Source organism: Perissodus microlepis, chromosome 16 (genome assembly GCF_051167445.1).
Source record: "Perissodus microlepis isolate ML-2025 ecotype Zambia chromosome 16, ASM5116744v1, whole genome shotgun sequence".
Lineage (NCBI taxonomy): Eukaryota > Metazoa > Chordata > Actinopteri > Cichliformes > Cichlidae > Perissodus > Perissodus microlepis.
Genome location: NC_140476.1, coordinates 16,654,737 through 16,671,392, shown reverse-complemented (window position 1 = coordinate 16,671,392; position 16,656 = coordinate 16,654,737). Strand labels below are relative to the sequence as shown.

The 16,656-nt window shown below is 40.2% G+C and overlaps 1 protein-coding gene across 3 annotated transcripts in view; it reads right to left on the bottom strand.

The window, feature by feature from the left end:
• osbpl6 (oxysterol binding protein-like 6) overlaps window positions 1-16,656 on the bottom strand; it is a 43,724-nt gene that overhangs the window by 19,614 nt on the left and 7,454 nt on the right. For all 3 annotated transcript variants that reach the window (XM_084908578.1, XM_084908579.1, XM_084908581.1), the window contains exons 2-6: window positions 14,621-14,869; window positions 2,589-2,711; window positions 2,189-2,242; window positions 1,124-1,237; window positions 868-1,038 (exon numbers count right to left, since the gene is read on the bottom strand). In XM_084908578.1, coding sequence (XP_084764704.1) covers window positions 868-1,038; window positions 1,124-1,237; window positions 2,189-2,242; window positions 2,589-2,711; window positions 14,621-14,770 — 612 coding nt within the window. In that variant the 5' untranslated portion in view covers window positions 14,771-14,869. The remainder of the gene's footprint in view (window positions 1-867; window positions 1,039-1,123; window positions 1,238-2,188; window positions 2,243-2,588; window positions 2,712-14,620; window positions 14,870-16,656) is intronic.

Here is a 16,656-nt window from a genome sequence, read left to right as displayed (position 1 = left end):
GCTATTATTCAGGGGAAACTTCTGGGTGAGGCAAGTTTTCAGGTCCCACTTCGTACAACAATGGCATCCATAAATAAAACTGCTGACTTGTCAGGTGTGGTTGACGACAACAGCAATGGACAAAGACACGGTCATGTGTGAGCATTATGTCTGTCATTACTGTGAATGTTCCGTGAACTTTACTTCCTCTCTCTCACAGATGATGTTTTTGGTGCGTTATTCCAGTTTCCAATAAAGACAAAACTAGGAGATCTCTCACTAACCGTGATGCTCTTCTTGAATAAGTAATTGCAGACTCTGAGAGGAAGAACAAAATGTATTTTTTCTGAGGTAGAAAAATGTTCTGATTTCTTTGTGTAGAGCATCAGTCAGGCAATTCTTATTTATTTGCTTTCAATACTACTTTCATATTATATGTGAGAACTAGAAAATAAACTAAAAGAGAGACCAGGAGCCTTGTTCAGAGTTAAGGATCACCTGAAGTTCATTCATTCACTTTACATCCTGTTTGCTGTGTAAAAACCACAATATACTGCTTTACAGGGGCTTGTGCGATGGATCCTTTCTTGAAAACTGTTAACTCCACTGGCTACCTCTCAGACAGTCCCAGACAAGAATTAGTCAAAGAAATTGAGCTTTTAAGAGGATTTAAGAGCTTTAAGCTATTTTGCCTTTAGCATTATTGGTGTTTGACCAAACAAGAAAGCACTAAGCAAGACTAAAAATGTCTGCTTATGTCAAGCATCACAACGTAAATGAGTCTACATACACAGATAATTACTCAAAAGTTATTTTAATCAGAAATTCTGGCCAATTTTAGAGCAAAGAAAGAGCACAAATAGTGCCATAAGGAAGAAGAGAGCTCACCTTGACTTCATTTACCACAGCTGGCGTGGGCTGGGGGGAATCCATGGCCGCCGAAGGAGGAAATGTTCTCATGGTGGCATCCCGGGGAGACCGCACAATCTCGTTCTGCCGATAAAGCCGGTGATGACGCAACTTTGACACCCAGGCATCAAATATGTCTTGAGATTTGACCTAAAGACGAGGAGAAGAATAAGCCTCGACCTCTGTCACCACCTGACTGCTTGTATCAGTGATGGATTATTATCATCAGTGTTACCTTCAAGTGATAGATATGCTCTTCAGTGTCCAGGTCGATGCGACGGGCCCTCTTCTTGATGGACATAACTGAGAGGCCGACGTCGATGCTGCCATGAAGTTTCCCTTTTTGGATCTAAAGACAATGACACGAGTTATGTATGTATATATATCTCCACATATTTGTAGTTCAAACTATTTTTTTACTGTAAAAATATCACAATGTAACAATAACCAATTAACGATACCAGCCAGAAAAGACTGATTTGATTCTTGTTTGGCTGAGTGACTTGAAGAAAAGTCTTTGACTGCAGGAAGCTTTGAATATATTTAACATTTTATTTTCAGATTAGCAGGTTACCAGTGCTCTTCTTACAGTGGACCTACTATACTCATTTCCAGCTCCATGTCATATGGCCTTGGTGCTGCTGCTCAGATCATCTACTCATCTACTTTCTGAGACAAACCAATCAATTTCTTCTAATTGGGTTCCACAAGCAAACAGAAGGTTTGAACAGCAGGTAGGCGGGGCTTCTGTGCTCAAAGCCAGCCATAATGTTGGTTTTAAATAAAACTGTCTGAATCATTTGGCTGAGCATTTGGCTCACAGAGATTATCTGCACATTTAGTGCAATGACTTCATTATTTGTAACTTTGGCGATGTTTAAAATGAGCATTGATCACTGTTTAGCTAACAGAAAAATATACACAATACCCTTTTAGTTGCTTTAATCAAGAAAAGTGGGAAACTGGCAAAGACACTGACCCTTTGTTGAGAATGTAATGATCATTTAAGAAGACAGCGAATGGGTCTGTACTGTCTAGTTAGCAGTATTTAAACACTTTTAACTAGAAGGGCTCATGTACCCAATAACTCCAGAATATGCAGGACTCACTGGTTTCCTTCCAGTGATGGAAAGTTTGCCAAAGAAGTTTTTGCTTTTCTGCAGAGTGACCCAGCTTGCTGAAACACAGTGAACATTGTGACCCATGTCGCAGATGTTTCTGCTGATTCATTGCCAAGCAAAACTGATGTCAGCCCAGTCTGCCCCGCTTCTGCCCGTAGGTTACAGTCAGGGTTACTTACATCAATGGGGGACTTGGAGTACTTCAGCATACCATTGTCCAGAACAAAAAAACGCTGTAGAGGAAACAAGCACAAAAATAAATGACAGGAGGGGCATAAACTGAATACAAATCCTGCTGGATCTGTTAATGTTGCAGATTCTATGCAAATGCAAAGTCTATTTTTTATCCTTGTTTAATCAACTCTCTAATAGTTCATGCAAATATTCTGTGGATTCATTCTGAAGGAAGAGAAAAAGAAGGAAGAGAAGATAAAGGAGGGTTTATGAAAAAGGGAATTTCTTTCAAGTAATGACACTTTATTGAACAGGAAACCTGTTAACAACCAGATAGAGGCTGTATTTGAAAATGTTTGTCCCACATCAATAGCTTTTGTGTCTCACTTTACCCATGAATCTTACCTTGTGCCAGCCTTTCAAGGGCCATTTCCGCTTCTTCAACATAAACCCCTCGTGTTTATCAGGCCTCTGGACGTTGCTCTGACCAATTTTCAGCCCCTCGATTATCTCCCAGCTGTCTGCCTCCTAGGAAAGAAATGAAAATATGCAGCTGTGTCAGAATTAATCCACTTATTCCTCCAGAATAAGAAGGAAAATCCACCCCACCCCCCGTGCCACACATTTAAAGAAAAACTGCCCCATTGAAATTCCTCCTGCTCTCTCAGCATTTCCACTCCATTAGCCTTCTCCTGACTGTGCTCTTCCTGCTCCTAGTGGGTCAGTAAATCAAAGTGACGGACAGGGACAGCAGGGTCAGACAGGGACAGGTAAGACATCCTCCTGTCATACAGGTTTTAAAGGCAGAAAAATGCACAACAGAGTGACAGACATGTCTACTACCTCACATAACCCATTTTGGAAGTTATTTTGTTTAGAAACTTTCGATATTCTTATAAGTTATTTAAACGGGCATTCCCCTACTTTGTCCTATAATTGTTTTTGTTTCCACTTAGCAGAGCTGCCAAACCACAATCAGTTCATCTTGGTAGTGTTTTATTGTGCTCTTTAACCCCCAAGTAGTAATCTGTCAGTCAAACTTTGGGGTGAAATACACAATTTAACCCTCTTAACATCCATCGGGCCACCAGTGAGCAGTCTGGGCTTGTTGTTGGAGTCAGATTTTGCTCAGCATCCATCTCCTTTTAATCAAATGGAAAAGCTTTTAAGAGTAAAACTGGAATGCTACACTGTATGAGAGTTCACTCGAAGGGTAATATCTTCAGGTATAGTCTCTCTCTCTCTCTACTAAAACAAATGTTAATTCTAACCCAACCTTAGTCAGGTTGCCGGTGACCTGTTTAATGATACGAAATGAACAGAGCCTGTGTTTATTTAACGATAAAGCATATCGCTAAATAAATGATACGAAATAGCCACTGAAAATGGTTTTGGCAATGTGTGTGGGGAATGATTTGATAATGAGCCGTGTGATGGTTAACGCCTGGTTAAAGGGTGCTTTTTCGGTAATGCTCTAATGTTTAAAGTTTGTGTCTTTGTCCTTTCTTCCTCCCCTCACCCCCAACCGGTCAAGGCGGATGGCCGGCCCTCCCTGAAATGGGTTCTGTCAGAGGTTTCTTCCTGTTAAAAGGGAGATTTTCCTTCCCAATGTTGCCAAGGCGCTTACCTTACAATTTAAGGTGCCTTAAAGGAAACTGTTGGTGGAATCTACCACTATATGAATAAAATGTAATAACAAAATGTAATTGAAATTGACCATTAGATAAAGATGAAAGTGAAATGACAACATATTGGTGCTCATTTTTAGTTTATGGTCCTGTTAGACCTCGATTATGGCCTAAAAATCAAACCACCCTAAAAGTTGGAGCATGTTTGATATTTAGGTTGAGAAGCCTTCTGCCTTAAGTAGACATGGCATTGGCTGAATGAAGGTAATGTATGTGAGGTTGCTTGCTAAGGTTGCCAGGCAACCATCTGACATCCATCTAAATAAATAAATAATAATGTGGAACACATTCATTGTAACGATCAGTGAAGTAGGTCAGAGTTTTCATTTCATACTTAAATCAGTAGCAGCAGAGCCTTTAAGGCAAACCCCACTTTAAAATTCACAAACATCTCTGGCAACTTAACTAATAGCCGGTGGCTTCACGCTGCATGATGTGATGCTGCAACCTTGGAGACAGCTCTGTGGGTGTGCATGACAACACCTGACCTTGGTTTGCGGGACATTTAACACAAGGAGGCAACAGCTTGTTTAATCTAATGACCAGGTGAACAGATCTGTCTGGTAATGAGGTCATGTTGCTCCACTGAAGGCAGCTGCTCGCCCGAGTGGCCCTGTGAAATTGGGGTAGAGGAAAAGCTCAACTTTGTTAGCAAAATGTACCTCGCTGCGCAAAGGAGTCATATCTTAAGAGGTAGCAGTGTACCTATTACACTAGTAGAAAATAGATCATCTGAGCTGCGTGATGATGGTAAAAATGCTACACACAAACTTACTAGGTTTTATCTGAGGCAGCTTCAAATCAGTAGCATGCAAAATAAAGCCTGCGCCCTGTCCGGGCTGTACCCCGCCTCTCGTCCTATGACAGCTGGGATAGGCTTGCTTGCTTTTGCCAATTAAGAAAAAGCTTGAGTACTGGTAGCCACAGCTGCTGAAGAAGATCGAAATGTAGTCCTGTTAACTCAGTGTCATAGAGATGATTTGACTTTGCCAAAGTAGAACAGACTACCATGCTGTGTAAATCAAAACCTAAAAAATCTTCTAAAAATATATATCAATGGTAATTTAGATACTGCTATATAACAGATAGATATAGAAGTAAAGTTATTTTTCTGTCATCAGCAGTAGGGACGATTAACATTTGCCGATCCAATCTTTATTACACTACTAGTGACATTTATATACACATTTTTTGTCAGTTATTCGACGTCATTGCCCTAACAGCCCACCTCTCATCAGTGTGTCCTGATTGCAAGGCAGGCTTGGGGTTATTATGAGGGAGCCTTGTCTGTGAGACCCTCGCTGGATTTGAACTCTCAACCTATTGTTCCAAAGAGAGCAGTGTTGCCATTACACCATCCAGCTGCATGTCCCAGAGACAGGAACAGCAAAGATACTGCGCAGCAGCCTCGAGCTCACAGGCCTCGGGTAGAGGACCTAAACTTGAAGGACAAACAAAGAGCACCTGCAGGGTGAGTGGGGAATTATTTTTTTATATAAATAAATGTTATTTAGGGGGGTAATAAAGTTTGGACTTCATGTAGACAAAAAGAAATGCAGTAAAATTATGAATCACCCCTAACCCTGACAAAATAAATAAATAAATAAATAAAACTCAAAATGTACTTTTTTATATATATATATATTCTCATCCAGGCTTATATGGACAGTACTGCTACAGTGAGAGAAATTGCTTTTGTAATTTCACCCGAACAGAGCTGAATTAACCCAAAGTGATTTCCTGTACTCTGCTTACATGTATTGATCTTCCTGCAGAATAATTTAAAGCTGAATGAGCTCTTGGTGAGTGTACCCATTTAATGAAGGATCTTGTGGCAGAATCAGCGAGAGGCTGTCTGCTTTTCTATGTCCGGATTTAGAAGAGTTTGCTCCTTGATCCAAAACATCTGAATAGCTTTTCATATCTCCCTTGATACTCGAGTCTATATCAGTGAAATAAAATCATGAGATGCCAATATATTTTTAAAAAAAAACTATGTTGAGTAGTCGAAAGAAACTTCTACAATCCTGATCATCACCTAAGTCAATCTAACAGCCTAGTTGTGTCAGTTTCATAGGCCAAGTTTTCTGGGATCCACCACCTGCAGTGACACTCAGCAGTGTAGCAAAGCAGACCTTTTAATACTGCAATGAATCAAACTATTACAGTTAAGGTCTCTCTGAGCAGGAGAAAGGACAAACACTCCTTGGGGACACCTTACACTAAATCAGCACTATAAATATCAGCGGCCACAATAACAGCCCACCTCAGACGGCCACTTTCTCTTGCACGTCTGCCTCTCTCTGCCTCTTGATTTGACGCTGCTGTACATTTAGAGCCTGTCACCGTTTTTAAGTTGCTGTACTACACAGACCAGACGCAACGCAAGTGTATTCAAGTCGTATTAAAATGTGATGACAATAAAACAGTTAGAAAGTTCTAACAAAAAAAGAAACGATAATAACATAAAATAAAAAATAAAGGCCAGAAAACGGGCATTTGGTCTTTTCGTCTCGTCCATTAATTAATAAATCGTATCTCAAGATTGCTGTTAAGTAGTTTTATTTTAACAAGTCGGTTATGAGATTCATGAGATTTCAGGTTCACAACAACAGTCTCCTCAAGGCGCTTTATAGGGCTGTTCGATATAACGATATAGATCGGATGACGATATAAGCTATATTTTACGACAAATAAAAACAAAGTGTCGTAAAATAAACTGTTTACAGCAACATTTTTCATCGTTTTGATGGCCACTGTAGTGGCTATATTAATTTCTTAAAGTTCTCTCTTTCTCTTATATTTAATATAACAACACTACAGACGGACAAGCGCCTGTTTTTACGTGTTGTCGTTAGCAACAATGATGGTAAAACCGTGGCGTGGCTCCGCTGTCCGCTTGTTTGTTTTTCACGTAACACTTTCACAATAAAGCTCAAGATCCTGTTGAGACTTTTCAAAATAAACTGAATCACGTGAAAGAGTATGCAGAGAGTTTACGGATGAGAATATGAGATTTTGGTCATATCGCACAGCCCTAGCGCTTTATATTGTAAGGTAAACCCCTTACAGCAATACAGAGAAAACCCCAACAATTAGATACCCGCCAATGTCAAAGCACTTGGCGACAGTGGGAAGGAAAACCCCCTTTTGACAGGAAGAAACATCCAGCAGAACCAGGCTCAGGGAGAAGCAGTCATGTGATCTTACAAAAACATTTTCAAGACCTTTGTAATAGTACAGCTGCAACAATAAGTGGATTAACTGGTTAGTTCAACAGAAAATCAGTCTACACTGGCCACTTCTACAAACACCTGTTCAACTACTCGTTAACACAAATATCTAATTATCCAATCACATGGCAGAAAGTCCATGCATTTTGGCATGTAGACATAGTCAGGATGACCTGCTGAAGTTCAAACTGAGCATCAGAAAAAAGGTGATTTAGTTGCTGAGCTCTTGAGATTTTTCCAAAAAACCTTCTCTAGGATTTATAGAGAATTGCCCGAAAAACAGAAAATACCCAGTGAGCGGCACTTCTCTGGCTGAAAATGCCTTGTTAATGTCAGAAGTCAGAGGAGAATTGCCAGACTGCTTAGAGCTGATAGGAAAGGCAACAGCACCTCACATAACAACTAGTCACAACCAAAATATGCAGAAGAGCATCTTTGAAAGAAAAATACCCCGAGGCAGATGGGCTACAGTGCTAGAAGACCAGGCTCACCAAAATAAAACAACTATGAAATAAGATATAATAAAATTAAAATACAATTAAAGGGGAATAATTTAGGGGGTTAAAGGTGGGGTCGTCTTAAGTTACATGAGTGGAAGTAGGTAGGTGAGGTAAGAGATAGCAGGTGAAGGTAGAGAAGTGTTAAAGAATACTGAATCCACAAAAATTTATTTAAAATACATCTTTTCCTGTATAGTAAGGTACTGAAACTGTAATCTTTACGTTTTAAACGTTCAGCTGTGCTGAAAGATGATATTTTAGCAGCTAAAAACCACAGAAGAACTGTCGCGAGGATGGATTTCACCGCAGCGTTCGTCTGAGCAGTAAATGGTGGAGTAGGCGAGCAGACTGCTACATGGATGGGACGTTAACACCCTGAGAGAAGCGCGGTGTCATGCACTGTGCAAACACCACCGCAGATTCAGTTACAGCCTTAAAGTCTGCATGTGTCCCCTGTTAGCCTGCAGGTGAAATACTGCAGCTGCTTCTGTAAAACACATGCACGTACGGACATAACTGAGGATGAGTACTGGAACTCCATACGGTTTATTTATTGAAATTTTAAAGCTTACGCTTCACAGGTACTTGACAAAGTAAATCCAACGCCAACCATTTGGACTAGAGATTTTCTTTTATTGTTTGACACAAGAAATATTTCTATTTCATTCTTGTACTTATTTCATTATATTTATGTTTAAGCCTCAGTCATTTAGCCAACTTGACTTAAGCGCCTATGCTTTGTTTTTAACCATCAAAGTGTACCATTGCTTTGATCTATTTCTCACAGGGATTTAATACAGTGCATTATATGCAAGGGCTCCTTTTTGTGGCTTCATAGTATTGTGGTTTACACATTTACCTAACAAGTGGTTCAGTCCCGGGAGGAAACACAAATCTCTTAGGGGTTGCATCCGGCAGGGCATCCGGCGTCAATATTTGCCTAATCAAAACATGAAGGACTATCCACTGTAGCTTTCTACAGCCATGGGATCCTTTGTGACAAGACTATAAAGTTATGTCTGCCATGTTCAGAGTCTCAGAAGCAAGTAACAACCTACCATCCTTTTAAAAATAATGATTGTCTTTCACATTTGGATGAAAATCCCAATCTTAAAATGACTCCCAGCTCTCTCGAGACCACCAAATTATGTTTCCTTTGTTTTTCACTGCAGCCAAGTTGCTTGCTTGCTTGTTGCTGCTTGTTTGTGCATCTTTCTGCCTTAAGTTTTGTATTTAATAACTAGAAAAGCATGAAAAGCTTTAATGGGCTGAGATCAGGTGACAGGCTTGTCCACAGAAAAATACCTCAATTCTTTGCGTTGAGAAACTCCCATCAGCCTTTAAGCAAATAATCCAGTAGTCAGTGGATGTCTGCTATGTCACATGAATTTAGATAAATATTAAAAAATGTAGTGTGCCAAGCTGAAACACTTTTTTTAAAAAGAGGTCTTTGTGTGGATAAATAAAAGCTAAACATAATAACCAGGTAAAAACTAAATATATAATGGCATCAGCTAGTTTTCTGCCCAAATAACAGACTATAAAAGGGATCAGTGGGGTTAATATCCTGGAGAAAAATATGCAAAAACTTGACATATTGAGTGGAAGCGGTCATGACTCATGTTAATCTAAGGTAAACCACTTCAGTGTCTTAATTTCAGTTCTCTTTTCTGAAGTGGATTTGTCACAAGGATCTCACACAACAAAAACACCTGGTGACTGAAAACCACTTTGAAAAGAGAGACTTATGCAGACGAGAGACCAGATTGTGATTTCTGGTCATTACCATAAAAACACAACTGATCTCATCACTGATTTCCCCGCTCTCATAAATCTCAGCCAGCTTCCATCAAAGGGACCTTTCCTAAATATTTTTCAAACACATACAGTAGTGTGATTTCCACCCTGATTATCTCTAAGTTAAAATGTCTTATCGAACAGGAAATGACAGGCAACAAGAGGATAAACTGATAGTTGCAGCAACACGTTGAGTTGTGCATTTATCTTCATCTACACAGAATCGTGTGTATTTTTGTGTGTCGGTGCGAGCTCGCGCTTGCTGCAGGTGCTGCTTCTAATTGCTCTCATGAGGGCTTCCAGAGTGAACAGGATTCGTCAGCAGTGAGAGAAGTGACATGTATTGATTTGAAAATTGGGGCAGGATCCCATTAAGGCTTTCCCCAAACAAAGTGCCCCCACTCTCATTTATCCACAAACGCCGAGGCCCGGCCAAGCTAGCTAAGGTCTTTTAAGATCTGCGGTCCAAGGGAAGATGTGCTGTACTGACTCTTCTCAAAGCAAACTGCCTGCACAGAAAACACTAATACTGCTATCACGAATGCAATGAAAGCGCAGGTATAACTTTACATAACATCAGCACAGACGTGTTTTGATGTTGGAAACATCCTCGCAGTTAAATCAGTTAATAATCTGTTTAAGATATGATCATCACACAATCATCCACACATCAGGGGGGCTGGGTGATTTGAGTCAAAGCCAGAATAGCCACTCAAAGGACCTTATGAAAGAAGTACCTGCAGTGCTCAGAAAACTAGATGAAGTCCACCTGCAGAGAGAGCATGGGAAAAATCAGAAGCGACTCCTGCGCCGCTGCAGCGGTGCAAGCCAGAAAACTGCCCCCTTTTCCTTCCTCCATGATACTTGGAGAATATAGGCAGATTTTTTAATATCTGGCACAGCACAACACAAACCACAAAAATGCCGTGGGAAAGATTTCCCTCTTCTTTGTGGCCTAATTTTAAATTTATTTTGCTGATTTAGTCTGTGTGAATTTTCCTGTAGGCACTTTTTTTTTTTTTTTTTGAGAAGCGCTAAATGAATAACGTTTATCACTAGTTAGCTGTTATCAGTTGTAATAGAAGAGAAGAAAAGAATGACGACGTGCTTGTAAACGTATGAATTAAAGGGAAACAAAGTGGGCTCACTTTTGTGAAATGATCTCAATATACATCTGACAGCAGTAAAAAAGGAACAGATGATGATTATAAAATCTGCCATTTCTCATCAGAGATGATAAGAGCATCCCGAAGCCTGCTGCAATATTTTTATCCTCACTTAGGATTGCCTTCGGCAGTCACAGAGAGTTACTCTTGTCCAAGAGTGGAAGGATGGAACTGGGCCTTACCCTGTGGAGCCTGTGAAGACACTTTTGTGTTTAACTGTGATTTACAAAGTCTTGTGTTATGTACAACCTATGGCATTTATAAATCTCATATTTAAACTACAGAAAGTCTGCACTGGGTCTTCACAATGCTGCTATTAAGTAATTATTTTCTGAATGACTTTATCAGAATTTCATTTCACGCTTCTTTACAACATTACTGTAGTTCATTTAGGTTTGTAGGTATTTGTTTTTGCACAGCTCTCTTAAGGTCACCTCTTTTTTTTCAGCCATTCTGCTATAGATTGCTGCTGTGCTTAGGATCAGTGTTCTGTTGCACCACCCAATTAAAGCTTTAGCTGTCAGATAAATTAGCTTACATTTGACTGTAGAAAACCTTGGCATATATAGGAGTTTAAGGTTGAATCAATGAGTGCAAGCTGCACAGATCCTGGGGCTGCAAAACCAGCACAAACCACTACTTTTCCTCCATTGTGCTTGACAGTTGATATATATAAGGTGTTTCAGCTGATATAGTGTGTTTTAGCCAAGTGTACTGCTGTGCATTATGCCCAAATATCTCCACTTTTGTCTCATCTATGCAAATGACATTGTTTCAGAAGTCTTGTAGTTCAGATGCAACTTTGCAAACCTATGCTCTGCTGCCATGTTCTTTTCAGAAAGAAGGTGCTTTCTTCTAACAACTCTTGACAACAAGCCATATTTGTTCAGTCTTTTTCTAATTGTACTGTCATGAACTTTAGCAGTTAAGTTAGCATTTAGCATGCTAACTAAGACCTGTAGAGTCTGAAATGTAGCGCTTGGGTTTTTTGCAGTTTATTTGAGCTTTGCAAGGTTGAATTTGCTTGGACGTCTACTCCTGGGAAGAATGCCCCTGACCAACAAACTGACAAAAACTTTTTAAGCTGTTTTGCAGGTGCTCAAACTGGCTGATGATCAGTTAATCAAGTGCATGTGATCAGCAGCACCTGGCTGCTTCTTAACCTCTGACTCTCTGTGGAAGTACTAAGGGTGTACCTAGCTTTTCACAGGACTCGGTACGGCCTATATGCCAGTTTCAGGGATGTCAAATTTGAACGTGAATCTTTTTAAGTATATAAAAAAATTTCAGGCAGGCGCAAGCAAAAAGCAAAACGCTTAATCGTGACAGCTACAATAATCAAAAATTTGTTAATAAAATATTTCTCCTTTCACCTTTTTTCAAAAGCGAGTAGGTAACATTAAAGAAACAGTGAACAGAGAGTTTGAAAGGGTTGAGTGTCTGCTTCATCAAGCAGCACGCCTTCGACTGTGCTTTTCTAACAGGCCCCATTTCTCAAACCAGCTCAGTTTTCTCTTCAGAGAGCCATCTCCTGAAGACACAAAGCTCCACACAGCTCACCAGAGTGTGCCACATGTTCAGTGGAGCACCAAGCCTCCGCCTGTCCCTCATGAAATATTCATCACGCAGTGCCGACGGAAAAGCTGTGTAGTCAGAGATTCCAGTTTCGGTGTCCTGTTTCTGCACAGCCACAGTGACACAGCAGCTCAACGAGGTAAGGTGGGTTATGGGCTTCAGGTGGCTTACGACAGGGGTTCATTTTAAGCAGCTCTCCTGTGAGCTGTGAAATTAGAGTCCTTTTTTTTTTTTTTACTGATATGAGTGACAAATGAACCTGAGCCCTTGACAACTACAGAGAGGGGATTCATCGGGTCCGTAATGCTGTGAGGGGCTCTTTGCTCGCTTGATTAGGGTCCTCTTACATCCTTAAAAGAAGTCTAACAAAGTCACCTAATGATTTGTTTTCTAATGCTTTACTCTACTGTATGTCTCTGCATGGTTACTATTTACTAACAAGGAAATTAAACTTAATCATCAGATCAAAGGTAGAGATTTTCTTGGCTGATCCCAGTTTCCAGTTGTTTTCTATGTGTGACCCGCTGATGCTGACTGCAATTTTTTTGTTTGTTTGTTTTTACCAGAAATAATTGACTTCATTGACAACAACATTTCCTCCAAACTGCAGTAAGTTACAGAATCGTCTCTCATAGAAACAACTGAAAATAAAGGTACAAATAATTAAGTGAAAATGTGCTGCTGTACACCCAACCCTTTATCTGTCATATTTTACTGTGCCAAACAAAAGCATGTGCAATGGATTTATAAAACAAAACGAATCGACAACATCACCCCCCCTCTTGTTTTCCCTCGATAATTTTCCTCGTGGCTCCATTGATCCTTTGCTCATACCGAGGCTCCCAGTTTGCCGCTGGCTCTGAGCTCTGGTAATGTTTCGCTTTTCCTGTTAGCTTCTTTAAAATGTTCAACAGACTCAAGGTGATTTAAGTGTCTGAGAAGGTTTGTTGTTAGCAGTGTTTCCGTGCTGGTCCCCCTGCCGTTCACATTGCCGAACTTTAAGTCTTCACTCACAGCGAAGAGCTTCCATGCTAATGGCATGTTAGCATACGGCTACAACTGTGTGTATTTGCCTATGCTACTGTGCACGTGTTCCACATGTATGAAACATAATCATAATCAGACATACACGTGGCCGATCGACCGCTCACCAGTCCGAGTAACGAACACTGAAAATCAGCCAACTTTTGGATCTTAATAAATTATAATCACTACCAAAGAAGAGTTTTCCCCAAGCTTTAAGTCATCTTTGGTTAATTAATCAGTTAAACATAAGCGCTGATCTTTACACTGTACACAGACAGGGATTCAGCCTATAGCATATAGCTACTCAAGCCAAGATCGCTGATTTTCTTCAAGTGGGTTACAAAACCTGATTAATTATATGAACCGTTTGGCTGTAAGACCACTGAAGGGGTTTCTACGACAGAGTATTAGGGACACATTATTTATCCTTTTGAGAAAGTCTAAATTTTGAGATTAAAGTCAAAAATGTATTTTAAGAAAGAAGTCAAAATGTGGAGATTATCGCTGTTGTTTCAAGACAGACTGCGACGTTTGCTACACCCGCTACAAAATGCATTGTTAAGATGATGTTAGTGAAACAAATGATCAGCCGTCTTGTGATACAACAAACATCCTCGTGTGACCAAATGCAGCTTTCTGCACCATCTATTCAACGTCCTTATACTTATCACCACAATATGTTTACGTTCTATAAGAGAAATAATTTCCTATCTTGTTACTTAAACTGATTCAGAAGTACGATTTCAGTAACTCAGAGGTTAGAGGAAGCGTGGCAGTTTGTCTTGAAACAACTGTAATCTCCACATTTCGACTTTTTTCTCAAAACAATCAACAATATATATTTTTCTTAATGTGGCCCTAACACTCCTTCGTAGGTTTCTGATATGCTAGGATACTACATATTTCACATGCTGTTGTTGATATAGTCTTGACAGAGGTTAAGATTAACTTGACTAAAAATTCTTCATCTACCCAGCCATCTGTCAGCACTTGTATTTATGGAGGTTTCATGTTTACATGGAGCCTCCCCTGCTGATCTCGTTGCAATGCGAGCTTATACACTTTGGCTTTATTTTAAATGAAAAAAAAGGGAAACAAAACAAAGCAAAAACATCCTGTTTCTGCACATCTTCAGGTCACGAACAGTTTAACATGACATGCCTAACTTCTCTGTATGATGGCAGTTGATATTAATTATGTCAGTGCATTATAATAGCTTTGATTGTTCTTGCTACAAAAGCTAAAACTGCTGAATGAATATTTCATGATTCATCATTCCCTCATAGCTCTTCTTTCTTGCATAAACAGTCACACTGATAGAAGACTGCAGCACTCCAAACTAATGTTGCCTCCTGCCTTTTCCACCTCCGCTAAAGCTGCATTCATTCAAAGTCCTGCCATCCCTGGAATCTATTTGTAGATGGATTCTTCTGCCCGTGGCCTGAAAATTACCTGCCGGCTGTCGCGCTGGGAGGAGGAAGATGAGGAGGTGCTCTTGTGGACTGGTGTCGAGGATTTGTTCACCGGCGTAGAGCTCCTCTCCTCAGAGCTCATGGTGCGGCTGTGGGGGCCTCGCTGTTGATAGTGTTGGTGGTGAGACATTGTGGGCACTGCGCGGCTCTGTGGACCTCCCTCTGCACTAGGCCCCGCAGATCTGGGGCATCCTCTGACACTTCCTCGTGATCACTGCTTGCTGTTCATCTGAAACACAAGAGTGAGGAAGTTACACTAGCACATGCACTTCAGCTTCCTCATTGCACCACACCTCGGTTGCTTATAGCAGACAGTAAATCACACCGCCTGTGACTAAAATTAGCATCTTGGCTTCTCTGAGGCTTTCGAAAAATATCCTCCATCATTTTCAGTATGTAAATTTCACTCAGTGATACTCAGTTGAGACACCCGGAGCTCTTCTTTGAAGCATGAGATTCTTCTCATTACAAGTGCATTACTGAATAAGCCTTTCATTATGTTGGCTATGAGACCAGCGCCACTCAGGATTACTCCTTTATTATTCACTGTATCATCTGAAAGCCAAACTCAACTTATATATGAGGACTGCAACTAATGACATTCCTACTTCATGTTAATTAATGAGATAATCAACTGTCACAAATCCAAAGATATATAAACTGACTGTTTCAATTTTAACTAGGGACTGGCCACAATAATGGTCTAATATATAAATAGTCAGCGCTGACTGATGTTGGCATAGCAGCAAATGTGATGTCATTTACTGATGTCACTCGCCAATACAGTTACATTTATAACTTGCTTGACAAAGACATCAATTACTCTGGTTTTCCTTCTGTACACCTCCACAGTGGATTTCAGGGGCTCAAAATGAAGCAATTTAGAATTCTTTTAAATATGGGATTAAAATCCTCTGCAGTCAATGACTGCCTGAAATCCATAACCCACGGATATCACCAAATGCTGTGTTTCCTCCCTTGACATGCTCTGTCAGGACCTTTGCTTCAGCCACTGGTCATTATTTTTTGGTTCATTATCCTGAATCTGAGAAGAGATTCATTCAGCCCTTTCAATCAGCAGTCACATCATGAATAAACACTGGTGGCACGGTTCTACTGGAAGCCATACATGCCCGTGCAATAATATTACCTCCACCATAACAGATCATGTGGAATGCTTTCTCTCCTCCTCTTTCCATCATTCTAGTACAACTTGAGTTGGATGTTGTTAAGTTATTTATAATAACCATGGAAATAATTCTGTTATCATGCACTTTAGTTTCTGTGCTCTTTCAGACCTGTCGGTGTTGCTGAGCTCGTCAGTTCATTCATTCTTTTTACAAATGCACCTGATTGTTGATTTGGCCACTCCTGTCGCTCTGATTAGTATATTTAGTTTGCTTCTGGATATGATGACATCCCTCATGTCCACTGATACCTCTTTGGGCCTTATATTTGAAACTACAGTGAAAAGTTACATAGTCAAGCCAATTTATTTATACAGAACTTCTAACATTTAAACGCAACAGACATTGACCAAAATTCTGTCATGGTCTGTGCGCAGGCAGGTAGGAAAAGGACCCAAGAGCTGGACTCATGGAGGCAAAAGTAAACTCAAAAAGAACCTCAGCTTTATTGTTGGCAAAATACAAAACTGAAAAGACACGTGAATGGAACACACAGGCAGGAATGGCGGGACAACGAGGACTGAAGGACACACACTATAAATACACAAGCAGGACGGGAGAATGAGGAACAGCTGGAACCAATTGGGCAAAATGAGACCAGGTGAGCAAAACAGAATACACCAACACGAGACAGACCTTCAAAGTAAAACAGGAAATCCACAGACTTAACTCAGAGGCACTGGACAAAACTTATATTAAACACAAGAAATCACAAATTACAATAACAATACACAAAACAGTGGGTCACTGACCCAGAACCGTGACAAATTCAACACTTTTAATCAACTTCAGATATGTCTGCTTTATTTGTCATCAAATAACAAAACTG